This window comes from Olea europaea, unplaced genomic scaffold, assembly GCF_002742605.1.
Source record: "Olea europaea var. sylvestris unplaced genomic scaffold, O_europaea_v1 scaffold1352, whole genome shotgun sequence".
NCBI lineage: Eukaryota > Viridiplantae > Streptophyta > Magnoliopsida > Lamiales > Oleaceae > Olea > Olea europaea.
This window is the reverse complement of record NW_019231018.1, coordinates 132,295-149,930: the sequence shown is the minus strand read 5'-3', so window position 1 is coordinate 149,930 and position 17,636 is coordinate 132,295. Positions and strand designations below refer to the sequence as shown.

General features: G+C 31.1%; 1 protein-coding gene across 1 annotated transcript; it reads right to left on the bottom strand.

Moving 5' to 3' along the window:
- Positions 1-10,022: 10,022 nt before the first annotated feature.
- Positions 10,023-10,404, bottom strand: LOC111375248 (cysteine proteinase inhibitor 1-like). The gene has a single exon (XM_022998050.1). It carries the CDS (start codon positions 10,383-10,385, stop codon positions 10,029-10,031), a length of 357 nt encoding a protein of 118 aa, XP_022853818.1. The 5' UTR covers positions 10,386-10,404; the 3' UTR covers positions 10,023-10,028.
- Between the last annotated feature and the right edge of the window lie 7,232 nt (positions 10,405-17,636).

Genomic DNA, 17,636 nt, shown 5'->3' with positions numbered 1-17,636 from the left:
GAATTAATTTTTAATGTTTAAAAACTCTTCAAATTCTTAGTTAAAGATCAAATTTAACAAATTTAATGATAATACAACTCCACCATTTAGTTTTTTATTAAAAATGAAGGTTACAATAAGAGGAATGTCACTTTTGCACTCCACATCTTTCCAAATCCGATTTTACTCTTATTTTCTCTTAAGAATATATTTTATCTCAAGTTAAGCTTAAGGGAAAAGTAAGAGTGTGAAGAAGAAAGACTTTTTTACACATTTTGTTATTTTATATCCAAGAAAATTTAAGGTAGACAGAGGTGCAAGTATTACTTTGATTTTGAATTATGACTTTTCATTAAAAGTTTGAATAAAATGGTATCTCTGGGTACGGTACTTCGACACTAATATAGTTTGAATGATTATTCTCCGACTCTACGTATTATGATAATGCTATAGAAATTGAATTTTGCCGAAAATTCATCTACATGTTACGATATAAATCTAAAAATCAAATTATCTAATCTGATAACGAAATGCACAGATAATATCTATTGAGTTTCAAACTCATGGATTGATTCCCTTCCTATAAGTTGATTTGATTTACTTGGGGCATGGATAATGGTAGATGAAGATGCAATACACTATGGAGAAGCCGATGACTTAATGTTTTAATTCGATTATGAAACATTTACTTCATTTAATTAATAGATTTCTATGAACTTCATATGTAAAACTATTTTAAGAACTTTTTTTATGAATTAGTTTTGTTCAAAAGTAGATATGTGTTATAAAAATTCACCTACAAATCACCATTTACAAAAAAAGGGGGTTTAGCAATTTAAACGTTGTTGTTTCTTAAAAATTTCAGTTTCTCCATTGACTTTAAAAATTTGTCACTCAACCATTACTTAGAATGTTTAGACAAGACCAATGGCAACTACTGAATAAATTTAGAATCGTGTCAATCCGATGTCGTTAGAATTTTATATGCACTTAAGGTAAACTGCACTAGCTAGTGTTGCTGTTTTCCAACTTCTACATTGATTTCAAAAATTCATAACTTGACCGTTACTTGGAATTTTTGGATAAAACCAATTAAATTTGATAGCTTCATGGATTAACTACTGATTAAATTTGAAATCATGAGGTTTTGATAACTGTGGAATTTTATATGTCATTTTAAGTTAACTGCACCGGTTTACCTTTCAACCAGGTCGCTGTTGGGTTTTGAAAAATATTTTAATACCTCATATGATACCGATGGAAACTAATTTTTGACTATGTCATATTATAAAGAGTTTACTAAAAAAAAGGATAATTCAATACTAACCTCTATACACGTGCAATTTTTTGGCAACACTTTAAAAATAATGTTGCTGTTTTTAGTTTTTATCTCAAATGGAATTTGACAAAATAAATTTGTTTGCATAGCTATCAACCTTGAAACTTCGTAAAATTTTGTTGTAAAGTAGAAAACTCCTTATAATATGACATATTGGAAAATCGGCTTCCATCGGTAGAATATTGGATTAAAATATTTTTCAAAGCCCCACAGCAACTCGGGTTGGAAAGTAACCCAGTGCAGCATACTTTAAGTATCATATAAAATTCTATACACATCAAATCGACATGATTTTAACTATATTCAATAGCTAACCTTTGATATTATCAAACCCAATTAGTTTCATCTAAAAACCTCAAGTAACGAGTGAGTTATGAATTTTTAAAACCAAGAGCAGAAGCTGAAAATCAACAATACTACCTAGCGTTGTTTACTTTAAGTGTTAAATAAAATTCTACCAACAACGGATTGACATGATTTTAAATTTATTCAGTAGCTAACCTATGAGGCTACTCAATACCACTGATTTTGTCTAAAAATTCCAAGTAACGAATGAGTTACAAATTTTTAAAGTTAGGACAGAAACCTAATGTTAAAGGAACAGCAAACTTTAAATCACGAACACTGTTTTTATTTTTATTTTTTCGTAAAGGTGATTGATAAATAAATTTCTAGAAAACATATATATTTTAAAACATAACTTATTCGTAAAAAATGTTTGTAGAATAAATCTACACACGACATCTATAGGAATCTAATTTAAAGAAAATTTAAACATTTCATTATCAAATTAAAGATATTAAATTACTAGCTTCTCCATGGTATGTTACATCTGCATCTACCATTCATCCATTCCCCCAAGTAAGTCAAATCAATCTGTAGAAAGGGAATTAACCGATGAGTTTGAAAATCAATAGATGTCATCAGCGCATTTCATTATAAAACTAGAAATTCCGAACTATAGATTCATACCGTCGCACGTAGATGAATTTTTGACAAAATACAATTACTGTAGCATTATTATAACACGTAGAGCTGAAGAATGATCATTCAAACTATATTAGTGCCAAAAAACCATACCCAAAGGTACCATTTCTTTCAAAACATTTAACGAAAAATCATAATTTGAAAACGAAATAACACTTGCACCTCTACCTACCTTCGTTTGATGTTTTTGAATCGATGAAGTTGGACGTAATATGGCTTCCTGATGCAACCAATGCTAAAACAATCTGCATGTCTTTTCTTTCTTTCCCTTTCTCTTAATTTTGGGAAATTTTTCTTGTTTACAAAGTGACGAAACATACAATGGAGAGGATATAGATAACTTTCAGGAAAATGAAAAGGTGAATTCCAATTGGCCCGTAAAATCATTGGCAGCCTTAGAATTGAAAGGTTTTAACATTTCAATTCATTGTTTTTGTTGTTACATTTATGTGGGTGCATATATTATTTCATGTGTAAATTGAAATAAATCAATTTGAAAATGAAGGTAAACAAAACAGTAGTTTTCATTCCTAAATTCTAAAACTTTGGCAGCCATTGATTTGAAACAAATTAAAAGCAATTTAAAATCAAACGGTTTACCCCTCATGGGGTGGTCGAGTTGGTGAAGTAGGTGAGCGCGGAGGCCTTTGGTCACGAGTTCAATTCCCCCTACCAATACTTTCTCGGTCGAGCATGTCGTACTGAATTTGCCTAGTGTATTTTACTTGGCTGGCGTGATTTGTAGGCTATTGCGTTAGCACCAAGATTTACCCAGTGCGTACTTGAAGGGTAGCGACTGCGGGTTCCCCATCATAAAAAAAAATCAGATGGTTTAAGTTACATTTTGCATAAAATCTGGCTGTTACATGTAAAAAAAAAGGTGGCAGCTCTAATTAAATTTAAAAGGGCTTAAAAGCATTTTTAAAAGCAATAATCTATGATAACGTGTTTGTGTACAATTGACACTTGTTTATACCAATTAAAGATATGTATGTATATATATTTGTCATCATTTTTTTTTAAACATGTGTGGTGGCCGGACATGATTTGCATGTTGAACAACCATAAGGTTGTAAATAAATATATTTTGAGTGTATTGGACTAGTATTGGACTTTCGTTTCTTATATGGGTCAAGCATAATGTTCATCTATGGGCTAGACTCGTGGTACTAGATCATCACATAAAACATGAGCCTAATTCCATTTTATTTTATTTTTTTTTGGGGCTTCTACATCCCTTACACCTTAGATAAAATTTTATCCTCGAAATTTACCATATGGTTGGACAATGAGTGTAAGGTATTTGTCTTTAACTTTTTCTTTTCTTTCCCAAGTAGCTTCTTCTACTCCATGATTATTCCATTGTACTTTGACTAATTGAATCTCTTTGTTCCGTATTTATGTACCTTTCGATCCAGTGTCTTAATCGGTAATTCCTCATAAGATAAGTCTTTTTGTACTTCCAAGGATTGATAATTGACCACATGATCAGGATCATGCACATACTTTCTGATCATTGATATATGAAATACATTGTGAACGGCTGATAGTTAAGGCGGCAAAGCCAGCCGATAAGCCACATTTCTGACCATGTCAAGTATTTCAAAAGGCCCGATATAACGAGGTCGTAGTTTGCCTTTCTTGCCAAACATAAGTACACCCTTTATTGGTGCTACATTTAGAAAAACTTTCTTTCCAACTTCAAATTTCAAGTCTTTTCTCCTAGTATTTACATAGCTCTTTTGTCTATCTTGCATTACCTTTATCCTGGTACAGATCCTATCAATGGGTTTAACTTTTCTTTCAATGATCTCTGGTCTCAAAACTCTATTTTCTCCAACTTTATCCCAATTAATAGGTGATCTGCATCTTCTACCATAGAGAGCCTCATACGGTGCCATTCCAATAGTTACAACTATTATTATATGCAAATTCTACTAAAGGAGATCTAGGCCCTTAGCATATCTTCCAAAGTTTGAATGGTCCTTTCAGATTGACCATTGAATCAAGGCGATATGTCGTACTGAAATTCAATTTCGTTCCCATAGCTCCTTATATGCTATTCCAGAACTTTGACGTATATCTAGGTTCTCTATCAGACACAATTGACATGGGGATACCATGCAATCTTACAATCTCTCTAATGTACAACTGCGTCAGCTGATCTAGACTAAATGTCATTTTTATTGGAAGAAAATGAGCAGACTTCGTTAGACGATCCACCATTACCCATATAGTATTTTGTCCTCTTACTGACTTTGGAAATGCTACCACAAAGTCCATTGAGATATTCTCCCACTTCCATTCAGGTATGTTTAATGAATTTAATAACCCTGTCAACCTTTGATGTTCTGTTTTAACTTGTTGGCACACTATGTATTTTGCCACAAAAGGAGTCTATACTTCTTTTCATATTCCTCCACCAAAATATATCTTGAAGGTCTCGATACATCTTTCATACCACCAAGATATGCGGTGTACGGGGTAAAATGAGCCACCTCCAATATCTCCTTCATCAAAACTTCATCCTTAGGAACACAAATTCTTCCTTTAAATATTAGTGCCTGATTCGAAGCTATTTCGAAATCCTTTCTCTTATCAGTACCAATCTCGTTTTTGATCTTTTGCAAGAGTGAGTCTTTACCCTGTGCTTCTATGATCCGATCTCTAAGAGTAGGTTGAATCACCAAAGTTGCTAAATGAGCGGTGACTTGTTTTGGTGTGCTAATCATTTTGATTCGCAAATTTTCCAAGTCTTTGATCAACTCCATCAGAATAATAGGTAATGATACCAACTGTCCTATCGACTTTCTGCTTAGAGCATCAGCAACAACATTAGCCTTGCCCGAATGATAATGAATAATGAGCGGTGACTTGTTTTGGTGTGCTAATCATTTTGATTCGCAAATTTTCCAAGTCTTTGATCAACTCCATCAGAATAATAGGTAATGATACCAACTGTCCCATCGACTTTCTGCTTAGAGCATCAGCAACAACATTAGCCTTGCCCGAATGATATTGAATAGTGCAATCATAATCATTTACTAGCTCCAACCATCGTCTCTGTCTCATATTCAATTCCTTCTGTGTGAAGAAATTTTGAGACTCTTATGATCCCTGTAAATATCGCACTTTCTTCCATATAAGTAATGGCGCCATATTTTTAATGCATGAACCACCACTGTAAGTTTTAGATCATGCGTCGGCTAGTTTTGCTCATGTTGATTCAATTTTCTTGACACATAGGTAATTACTTTTCCATGCTGCATCAATACACATCCCAAACCTTATTTGGATGCATCACTATATATAACAAACCCTTCTGAACCTTTAGGTATGGTTAATACTAATGTTGTAGTTAATCGTTTGTTAGCTCCTGAAAGCTTTGCTCACACTTATATGTTCATTGAAACTTTACACATTTCCTTGTCAATTGTGTTATTGATCTAGCTATATTGTAGAATCCTTCTATAAATCTCCGATAGTATCCAGCCAACCCCAAAAAACTTATAACTTCACCAGCATTAGTCGGTGTCTTCCAATTAGTTACCTCTTCCATCTTTACTGGATCGACTTCAATTCCTCGGGCAGTAACTACATGATCGAGAAATCCAACTCACTCAAGCCAAAATCCGCACTTTTTTAATTTGACATATAATTTTTCCTTATGTAGTATTTCTAATGCTATTCTAAGATGTTCCTCATGTTGATCTTTACTTTTGGAGTATATCAAAATGTTATCGATGAAGATTAGGACAAATTGATCCAAATATTGATGAAACACACGATTCATTAGATCCATGAACACTGCTAGGGCATTTGTCAATCCAAACGACATAACTGTGAACTAATAATGTCCATAACGAGTTCTAAAAGGTGTTTTAGGTATATCACTTGCCTTAACCTTCAATTGATGATATCTCGATCGTAAATCGATCTTAGAAAGTACCTTAGCCTCTTTCAATTGATTAAACAAATCATCGATTCTCGAGAGAGGATACCTTTCTTGATTGTCAGACGGTTCAACTCCCAATAGTCGATACACATCCTCATACTTCCATCTTTCTTCTTAACAAACAATACCGGTGAGCCCATGGTGATATAGTTGGTTGAATAAAACCAAGGTCTAATAATTCTTGTAACTGAATTTTCAACTCCTAAAGTTCCTTTAGGACCATTCTATATGAAGCTTTAGATACTGGTGCTGCTACGGGAACTAAATCTATTGTGAATTTCACTTATCTATTTGGTGGAATACTAGGTAGATCTTCTGAAAACACATCTATAAATTTTTGTACCACTGATACATCTCCAGTCTTTATTGTTGTCAGTTTTTCACCAGAGATATTAACTAGAAACCATTGAGATATTTCTTTTCTCAACGTTTTCTCGGCTTGCAAGGTCGATACCAGTTGGAGATGGGGTTTGGATATGTTATATTATAAGATGTTCCTTACTTTTCCTTAAAATTTTATGAAATTTTTCGACATTGATAACTATGCAAACGAGTTTTTTTTTAAAACTTACTGTTTGAAAATGGGAAATCAAAACAGATTACTCTCTTTCTTACTTCCTAAAGTAGTTCACACATGGAAAACTATCATACCTTTTATTTGTTTGGGAGATATGTACTTGTCACTATTCACATAATAAAGTAGGCATATGCATGGATTTGTTCGACTTTGCTCTTCTTTAATAAATGCATTTGGAATTATGTTACTATCTAAAAGTATACTTTTAATGGGAAATTCATTGGTAGTTATTGTAAAATATATATATAGTTCTTAAGGAATTTTTTTAGTTTAAGTTCTTAAATTAAATTATTATTTTAAATATTTTCCAAGTCTAAAATTAAGGTACAATTGTTTGAGTGACGTTTCCGTCCAGTGGGTTGGGGCGTTACAAAAAAAGGGGATTTCTTAAAAACTTCAGTTTCTGCATTGAATTTAAAATTTTGTAACTCAAACATTACTTAGAGTTTTTAGACAAGACTAGTGGCGTTTGATAGCATCATAGGTTAGCTACTGAATAAACTTAGAATTGTGTCAATCCGATGTCGGTAGAATTTTTTATGTCACTTAAGGTAAACTGCACTGGCTAGTGTTGCTGTTTTCCAACTTTTGTCTTGACTTCAAAAATTCATAACTTGACTGTTACTTGGACTTTCTGGATGAAACCAATTGGATTTGATAGTCTCATGGATTAACTACTGAATAAATTCAAATCATTAAGTTTTGATGTCTTTGAAATTTTATATGTCATTTTAAGTGAACTGCGCTGGTTAAACTTTCAACAGGGTCATTATTTGATTTTGAAAAATATTTTAATATCTTATATGATACCGGTGGATGTTAATTTTTGACTATGTCATATGATAAGGAGTTTTCTTTCTTACATTAAAATTTGATAAAGTTTCGAGATCGATAGTTATGCAAACGAATTTATTTGACACTTACCCTACGAGACCGAAAAAGTAAACAACTTTGTTTAGTTAGTGTTAATGGGATTTTGGGAAATATTTTAACGCCTCATATGTCACCGACGGAAGCCAAATTTTGGATATGTTATATTATAAGATGTTCCCTACTTTTCTATAAAATTTCATGAAATTTCGACATTGATAACTATACAAACGTGTTTATTTTAAAACTTATCATGTGAAAATGGAAAATCATAACAGAGTACTCTCTCACTTCCTAAAGTAGTTCATACGTGGAAAACTATCATACCTTTTATTTGTTTGGTAAATATGTACTTGCCACTGTTCACGTTATAAAATAGGCATATGCATGAATTTGCTCGACTCTTCTATTCTTTAATAAATGCCTTTGAAATTATGTGAATATTAAGTTACTATTTAAAAGTAGATTTTTAATGGGAAATTCATTGGTAGTTATTTTAAAAAATATATATATATATATATAGTCCTTTAGGAATTTTTTTTAGCTTAAATTCTTAAATTAAATTATTATTTTAAATAATTTCTAAGTCTAAAGCTAAGGTACAATTGTTTGAGTGAAGTTTACGTCCAGTGGGTCGGAGCGTTACATGGTACTTCATTTAGACTGAAAATTGATCTTGATATTGACTTTGCGGCATCACAGGTGATTCACCTCCGACACCGAACAAGCTCTCGAGAAATGTATGTGAATCCATTTCAATTTGTGAATTATGATGGTACAGTATAGATGATATAGTAAGACGTAAGTAGTAAGACTCGAGTAAAGAGTACGAAATTAAAATAGTGAATTTGTAGCGTGAGAATTAAATGAATTGAAATTGAAGATGATTAAATTGTAAAAATGAATGTATATTGTATAATTGTTGATAATTGAGATTTGAAGGAATTAGGCTATTTAAGGATAAGGGATTCAAGAGAAAAAAATAAATTAGTGACCGTCAACGATCACTGAACCACATAAAAAGTGAGCGTTTCAGTTACACAAAACACGAGCCACAAGCGACTCGCCAAAAGGGACGATCTGGTCGACTCGGGCTCGGGCTCGTGATTTTACGAGCCCGAGCTACCCACGAGCCCAGTTTTCACAAGTAGAGATGCCGAGCCGCTAGGCATGTTTGCCACCCCTAACTCTGGCCCACATACTTGAATTACCACATTATATAAAATATAACCCGTAAGGTGTAAATCGGCCCAATTGATCACTTAACATATTTGGACATAATCACAATATCATTATAAGCCATATATTTTAACCCGTAAAATTTATAATCAAATATGAAGCCCATTAACATGATTCCTAAATTAATGATAGTATTATTCATCATTATTGTTTACCCATAAGCATAAATATGACATGTAAATAGTTTTAATTGGTTTATAATCGTAATTGTTATCTTAAATGTATAATTTAAGATGATAAATCAAATGATGCCACATCATAGATGATTGATATGCAACGCCTATGAATAACAATACTCCTAAATTAATAGCATTACGTTAACAGATGGCTCAAGCAATAAATTTTTGTGCAAATTAAATGTGAATAGTGGCCTATTGATATTTATTTATTTGCTTGGGAGATTTCACATTTCCAATTTTTTTTTATGTATTAACTATAACATATGTGATTCTATTTGCGACTTTTCCTTATTTTTTGTTTTTTAACTGCTTTATTTTATTTTTGCTTATTTAAGACAAATCCATTGTTTAAAAGTCAATATTGAGTGAATGACAAGTTTTGCTATATAATTCCAAGGTTGAAGATGAAAAGTGCAAATATCTCACTTATTAAAATGTAAAATCATCAGAGTTTGAATAGAAAACATCTTGAGATGATTCATCTAATTATGTACCTATCCAGTAATTAATCGACCCATTAACTAAATTAATGTTGTAATTACTTGAAATCAATAAGAATCGTGAATTGTGTCAGTTGGTTCTCATAAACAAATTTAATTATTGCTCTCATAATAATATTGCTAGAAATCATTTGTCCAGATTTTCCAGCAAATAATAATAATTTTCGTTAATAATAACCCATAATAATAATATTTGCTTTATAACACAGTTGCCCAATTACCGTTAGAAAATTGATTTCCATTACTATCTGTAAATCAATGTGCGCAACATAACATAACAAACTTAATTGAAAATGAGCAGTTCTTTTTCTCTCCAAAACTAATTAGTTTTCTAATATATAGTAGACCGATCAAATATTAAATTCCTTGATTCGTCACTCTACTGTCACCCAAAATTTAAAGTTTACTGTTTTTTGAATGCAACAAGGGTTTTAGAGTTCCCATTCAATGAAACCACGGCATCATACTTATCCAAGATAGATCCATTACTAGCCTCAATAATAAGAGTATAAGTTGTCTCCTTGGATGCAGCCTTCAAAACAAGTTGGAATGTCAAGTTGGTTTTAGCCTCTTTATTGTACTCATCGATTGCAAACTTCGCCACTTCCACCACCTTAGGATCTTTTGGGTCTAAAGGCTTAAAACCAACATCGGATTCCTTAGCCTTTCGGCCACCTAGTGCGGTCGAGACGTCAAAAAGAGTGGACAAGGCAACCAACAATGTCAGAACCAAGAGTAAAGAACCGGAATTCACAGCCATTTTAAGGGTTTTGAAGAATTTAAACAATAGGAATGTTGTAGGGTTACTTCGGTTGGGATGGGATGGTTCTTATTTATAATGGTTGCCAACTCTGAAATGAGATGGATATTATAACAATTTTAGTAAAAAATTAAATGAGATTAATTAACATCTTTTATAAGGTAAGCTGGAGAAAATTTTAGTCAAACAGCATTGATTGTTTTTACAAATACGCAGCAAAGCTGTTGTAATCAATAATTAGAGAAAATAATCCTTACAAGATTTGTGCAATAAAAGAACTAGAGACAAACCATCTCAGCAAAATCTTTGTAATAAATAAATTGGGACAAATTCTACCATCGTTAAATTTTTTGATGAATTATGTGTTAGTGTTAAACGTTCGGTACCATCTATTACACTTCTAAATTTCAACATAGTTTTAGGCTTTTAGCCTTTTTATTCTACTTATTCACCGCGAATTTTACAATTTCTATCACCTTATCGTTTAGTTATGCAAATTATCGCCACCACCCTAAGTCATTGCGACCTAGATCTTTAGTCATGACTTTGAGACTATAAGCCTCTATTTGGCAATCATTATTTCAAAATTCATTTTCTACATATTCATTTTCAACCGCACATTCATACAATCAAGCATTCTGCACATAAATTCAAAATTTTCTCCTACATTTTAACCACGTATTCTTCAAAATATCACTATTCAAAACTTCATTTTATTCAAACAATGGTTGTCAAACAAAGGCTTACATGCGTGTAACTTTGTGAGATTAGGGTACATAAACTTTTAGATACATTGGTAGATGATGGAGATTGAGTAGTAAATTAATAATTAATTTTAAATGGTGATGGACTCCTTAATTTATTGTTCAGTGTGTTAAAATATATCATAACTCCGAACAATGAATTGGAAGACTACTAATATCACCTATACCAATAATGAGCACCGCCTGTAATGAATAATAGTATGCTTTTAATAATCTTTTCCAAATGTAGACAGTACTCTCCTCTATTTATTTATTATTTTTTTTCCTTTAAAGAATATGTTTATCAAGGAGTATTAGGAAATACATTGGTTAAATATAGGGATTGATGCCACCTAAGTGTGGAAAATAAAAGATCACCAGTTTACCGTACTATAATCATGAAGGAAAAATTCAGGGTGCACATATCTCAATATATATCGTTCATACGGTTTAAGAGTCCTTTTGGGCAAGTGAGTGTCATCAATTAAAATTGTGATGAATTTTAAAAATCTTTCTAAATCTAGGTGTCTCCAATTAAGATTTTAATTAATTTTAATGAAATTCATTAAAATTTAGATATTCTCAATTGAGATTATAATGAAATTCAATAAAATCCTTTAAAATTTATGTATTGTCAATAATTAGTGAATTTATAAAGATTTCATTAAAAGAATGATGTTAAAAGACTTGTATGGATTTTAAGCTTAAAAATACATATCATGAAATTTTTTAAAATTTCACCATATTTGATAAAAATGTTATGAAATTTGTGAGAATCTATTTAAATCTACGAAATTCATTAGGATTTATAATCTTTAAAAATTCATCAAAATCTTAGTCATGGACACCCCGTAAGTTTTGAAGCAAATTTTTTAAATTTCAAAACATGTTGAATAAACTATTTTTTGAATTTAAGACAAATTAGTTATTTTGAAGAGTAAGATAAAATAATATTTTAAACTACCTTACAGTTTTGGACAAGAATATTTGTCCTAGAGTCATGACCTAAAGGCCTTAGAAATTTATGTATTTTAAATTAAAAATGTGATTTTAATATACTCTTTTAAATTTAGTGGAAATTTGGAATAATTAGTTGGTTTGACCAACTTTTGACCAGTTATTTAAGTGGGTCCTGTTAGTTGGATAAATGATTTCTTTGGTCAAGTGTATTCTAATTCATTAGTAGAATTGGTATATGTATTTATTTCTCAAAGTTAATAAAGGGTGAATGAGAAATTAAAGTCAAAAGATGACCACTTGAAATTGAAATGAACTGGAATAAAAATTGGTGAAAAATTAAGAAGTGTCAATCTCACATTGAAAAACTAGAAGAATAAAAATCACTTTATATTGCTCAAGTTTGAGACTTGGGTTTAGGCCCCAAGGAGCACCACTACTCTTTAGAGAGGAGAGGACCTACATGCTAGTAGATTAAGCTAAAGTCCACACGCGTGCATCATCGTCGTCAGGCCGACTCGGCTCAGCACGGCACAAGCACGAGCACAGGTCATGGTCGTAGGCCCAATTGTTATATATATTTTTAGTAAAATAATATTTTAATTATATTATTTATTTTTTCCCCTGAATTTTCTATGCGCAATACGTGGCTTTTTATAGAAATTGGAAGTTGCTGACAGTTTTAACCGCCTATCCAAATGAGTTGTGTCTGGAACAGACACAGCTTTTCGGCTCTTGTGTCTTTTGAGTACAACCTTTCAACTTCTATAATTCACAAAATATTTTCTTTCGATTTAAATAACAACAAGCGTACGGTTCGTTAACAAATAATAAAGTGAATTTTTAGAATCCGAATATCGTCCAACAGAGATTGAGTAGTTCAATTATATTTATCTCGGCCTTAACCGAATCTAAATAATCAATTATGAGTTTTTATCCTAAAAAATCCTAAATCTAAGCTAAAGTACCAATATTATGAATTGGATGGTATGCTATGTAAAACAACGTTTAATTTAACTAAAATGCAATTTGATGTTAGGGACTCGGGTTAAATGTATTCAATGAATGAGAGATATACTATGATCACGAATTTTCAAGTAATGTTCAATTTAACCTTAATTCCATACTTTGACAATATGATGAAATTTTGAAGATTCAATACTCCTAAATCTATCGAACACTCTCTCTCGAGATGAATTGTACCTATTCTCATGCACCACCAGCCAATATTTCTATGACGGATGCAAATACACAAGAATGCATGTAGTTTTGTGAGTACTTAGAGATTCACGCAAAGCATAGGGGTATATTTCTATCCCCTATCGATCCCTATGATGATATATACATTCTCGAATTTATTCCTATTCTTTCGAATAGATGAAAAAACCACCAAAACTCACACAATTATGGGCCCATAATCATGGAGGTAATTAAATGCATATAAATCATTCAAAACAATCAATACGTATTTTAATGTCAAAAATACAAAACAAAGAATTAAATATCATATTACAGGGTTCATTGATCTCCTAGTATAAATTTTTCTAGCCTAACATGATAGGAAGAAGAACATAACAATAAAAATCAAGAAAAGATGTCACCCTATTGATTTCTTGAAGTGGAACCTTGAATTTTGGATTGAATCTTCTCGTTTTACCTTCTTTTTCTATTCAAATCCTCCCAAAATAATGTATAATGCGTGGTCTATATTTTTGGACGTCCCTAGGGCTTTTAAAAAGTTTCCCAAGATTTGTTTCAATAAGAATTTCATTCAGAAATGGAAATCAGATTTTCTCGCCGCGATTGACTTGGGCTGTTGCCAAGGCAAAACTCGGACAGTCGCTCGGGCAAAAAAAAAATTTCTTGGTAATTAAAAAAATCATATTGGGTGATCGCCCAAGCAAAATTTCTTTCATATGTTGCATTTTAGCCCCTGAAGTCGATTTTTTATTCTTTCAAGTCCTTTTTCTTGCATTTTCAACCCTTTGACTTTTAATTGCATCCAATTGAACCCGCAATATATTTAATCTTCATTTTATGATCCGAATCAACTACTAAAATGTTGCAACTTAGTTCTCATACTTTGGATTTTCTTCATTTTTGGTTCTTTTTCGTTTCTTTTCTCTTGAATTCCACCACATTTATCAATATAGTCCTACAAAATATAATTACATAGAATTAAGCTATAATTCAAACTCTTTGATCATAATTAAGTCATGTTTGTGAACTAAATAAGTGTGCAAAAACACACTTACTAGACCCTAGATCCCTGTTTTTGTTTATTCCAAAATTTCTTCTGATTTGCTCTGTTGTAAAATACTGTCTTTCTGTCCTGCAATATTCTATATTTTGCATTTTCAGTTTTAATTATTAATTTCGTGCATTTTAGTCTTTCGATTTTCGAGAGATCAAAATATTAGTAGGTTCATCGGGTCTTGTATTTTGGAGTGCTACTATTACAAGTCGAGGTAGTTGTATCTTAGAAGACGAGTGCCAGGAGACCGTCAGTACCAGTGCGGGGCATTATCGTTTGAAGGAGAAAGAGTTGAACTCTTGCTTCAACCATTACCATTCTAATTTTATTAAGCTCATTTTATAAGTCGAAATTTTGCTCAACTGTTTATTCACTATATATTTATATAAATTACAGCACAGTATTCTCGAATTTTATTCAACAATCTTAAGACAATATATATGTTTACGTGCTAATTTATATTCCGAAATTTTTTTAAGACTATGACAAGTAATACCACATCAGTCATACCCTCAATAATGCTCATGAGGAGAAAATCGAAAAAATTCAAAGGAGTGGATTTTAAAAGATGGCAACTGAAAATGTTATTTTATCTCACAACTCTGAATTTGATAAAATTCTTGAGTGAAGATGCTCTAACTGTTGAGGAGAAAGAAACAGGTCCTAAAAAATGAGCGGCGTTCGATGCATGAAGTTATAGTGACTTTTTGTGTAAAAACTATATCCTCAATTGCCTTGACAACTCACTATACAGTGTATACAGTTCGATCAAGACAGCTAAATTACTGCGGGAATCATTGGAAAAGAAGTACAAAATGGAAGATGTCGGATTGAAGAAATTTGTTGTAGGCAAATTCCTAGATTTCAAAATGATATATTTTAAAACAGTAATGAATCAAGTCCAATAACTGCAAGTCATCTTGCATGAGATACATGCAAAATGTATGAAACTCAATGAGTCATTTTAGGTCATTGCGATTATTGAGAAATTACCTCAAATGTGGAAAGACTTAGAGAACTACCTAAAACATAAACGCAAAAAAATGGGATTCAAAGATTTGATCGTAAGATTAAGAATTGAGGAAGATAATCGAAATTCTGAGAAAAAATCTAGAGGTAAAGTGCTCATGGAGTCGACAGCCTGACATCGACGTAGAGTGCTCATGGGAGTCGACAGCCTAGCATAAATGTGAAAGGCCTCACTCTTTTGGTCATTGTAGACGACTATGATTATTATCCAATATCAAATTGTTAAAGTAAGAACCATTACCAAACAATTTCGATAAAACTGCATAAACAAGTATGCAAAATTATTTTGTGATGAAAAGCCATTTATGAACACATTTTATTTTTTATTATCTAAAAATCAAATTTTAAGGATGGTTAAAGTAAGAACCATTGTAAAAAGTAAAATTACATTGCCAAACAATTTTGATAAAACTTGCATTAATAAATATGCACAATTCTTCCCAAATTAATTACGTTTTTATAAAAATTATTTTTCTCTCTTTTCTCCTCTCAATGATTTGATAGATGAATTTGATTGAGACCCTGTTTGGTAGTATTTTTACCTAAAAAATTGATTTTTTTCATAATTGTTTCATTATTCTAACCGTAATTTTTGATTTCTTCTCTTACAGGTGGCCCCTACTTTTTTCCTAACGGTAAAAAAATCAATTCTCAAAATTACTATTGAGCAGGCCCAAAAACTTAATTAACTGTTTTAGGTCTATTAAAAACCATTTAAAATCAATCTACAACCAAAAACGGTCCCATAAAATTTATGATAGATCTAGACCTCCAGATAAACTTAAATTGAGAATTGTTATTATTTTTCAAATTCAGCAGTGAGAATAATCTACTCGTTTAATCTGCAATCTAAATTCATATATATTTGACAGTTAATGCAAAACGTTACAAATGACTCAATAATTTAATTTTAGATAAAATATCGATCGCGAGGGTCTCGTGCTTAAGCTATGGATTCCCATAAACATGTGTCAAAATATTCTTGCTTAAGTCGTGATTTTTCAATTTTTGTCTTAAAAATCACATCAAAGTTAGAACATAAGAATAATGATATTTGTTGTCACTCACTACTGTAATCGTCCTACGCGACATACATGTGGCCAGAGAGAATTTAGGTGGTGGCTAGTTAGGGCAACTGCCCTAACTGGATTTGCCGGGAAGAATTTTTTTTTATTTTTTTTATAATAGATAAAAATTTTAAGTTATACAACTAATAGTTCATTTTATTTTCAAACCTCTTCTTTGTGTAGTTGGTTAGAGCTTTCATTTATATATTACAAGTCTTAGGTTTGAGTCCTTCCCATCCGTTTCATTGTGCAAAATTTTTATTTCTACAATATTTACCAAAATTAATTCCCTAAAGAAATGAACTTATAACCTCTAGGTAGGATGATTGAAAGCTTAACTATCATGGCAATTGTTGAATTTTAAATCTAAATTTAACAAAATAATATGTGTTAAGACTCTAGGCGAGTCAATGACTATTTTTTTTTTGTTGGTTTTTGTCGTTTTAAATATTTTATGCTTTAATAATTTATAAAATATGATTTATGAGTATTGAGTTTTAATTTATATGTTATTTGAAAATTTAAAAATTTATCTATTGTGAATTATGATATTAAAAATTAATTTGAATATCGTAAAATATGAATATGTGATTTATGAAAATCGAAAATAAGAAATTGGGATATTTATAATTTGTGATGAATTGGTGATGAGAATTGGAAATTGAAACTTTCATTATATTTTAAAATTAATTTTAATTACGTTTAATTTTTGACTAACATTCAATTCTTATACTGATTATGGAATGATTTTTTCAACTGAATCTCAATCTAATTCTTGTAGTGGTGTATCTAATATCTCAACTACTTTTAGTCAAACAAACAATTTGTTAAACATTGATAACACAAAGAAATCTTATGTATCATGTAATTTATATTATTTCTATTGTATTGAATTATAATATGGTATAAATATACGATTATTACATTTTAGTTTAATATTAATATAGATCGAAATTTTTTTAATATTATTTAATTTAATATTAATAAACGACATCGCTATACGATTGTTGACTATCGACAGTCAACGGGCAGATAGTGATTTGATGTATATGACAATAAAAAATTATTATATTAATATATCAAATCACAAACCGTCATATAGGATGTCAAGTAAACGATTATCGTAGTGAGTTCAGAAAATAACTTCCAATTTATTTATTTATCTTATTTCAAGCACAAGGGCGCGCTAATTGTTATCTTA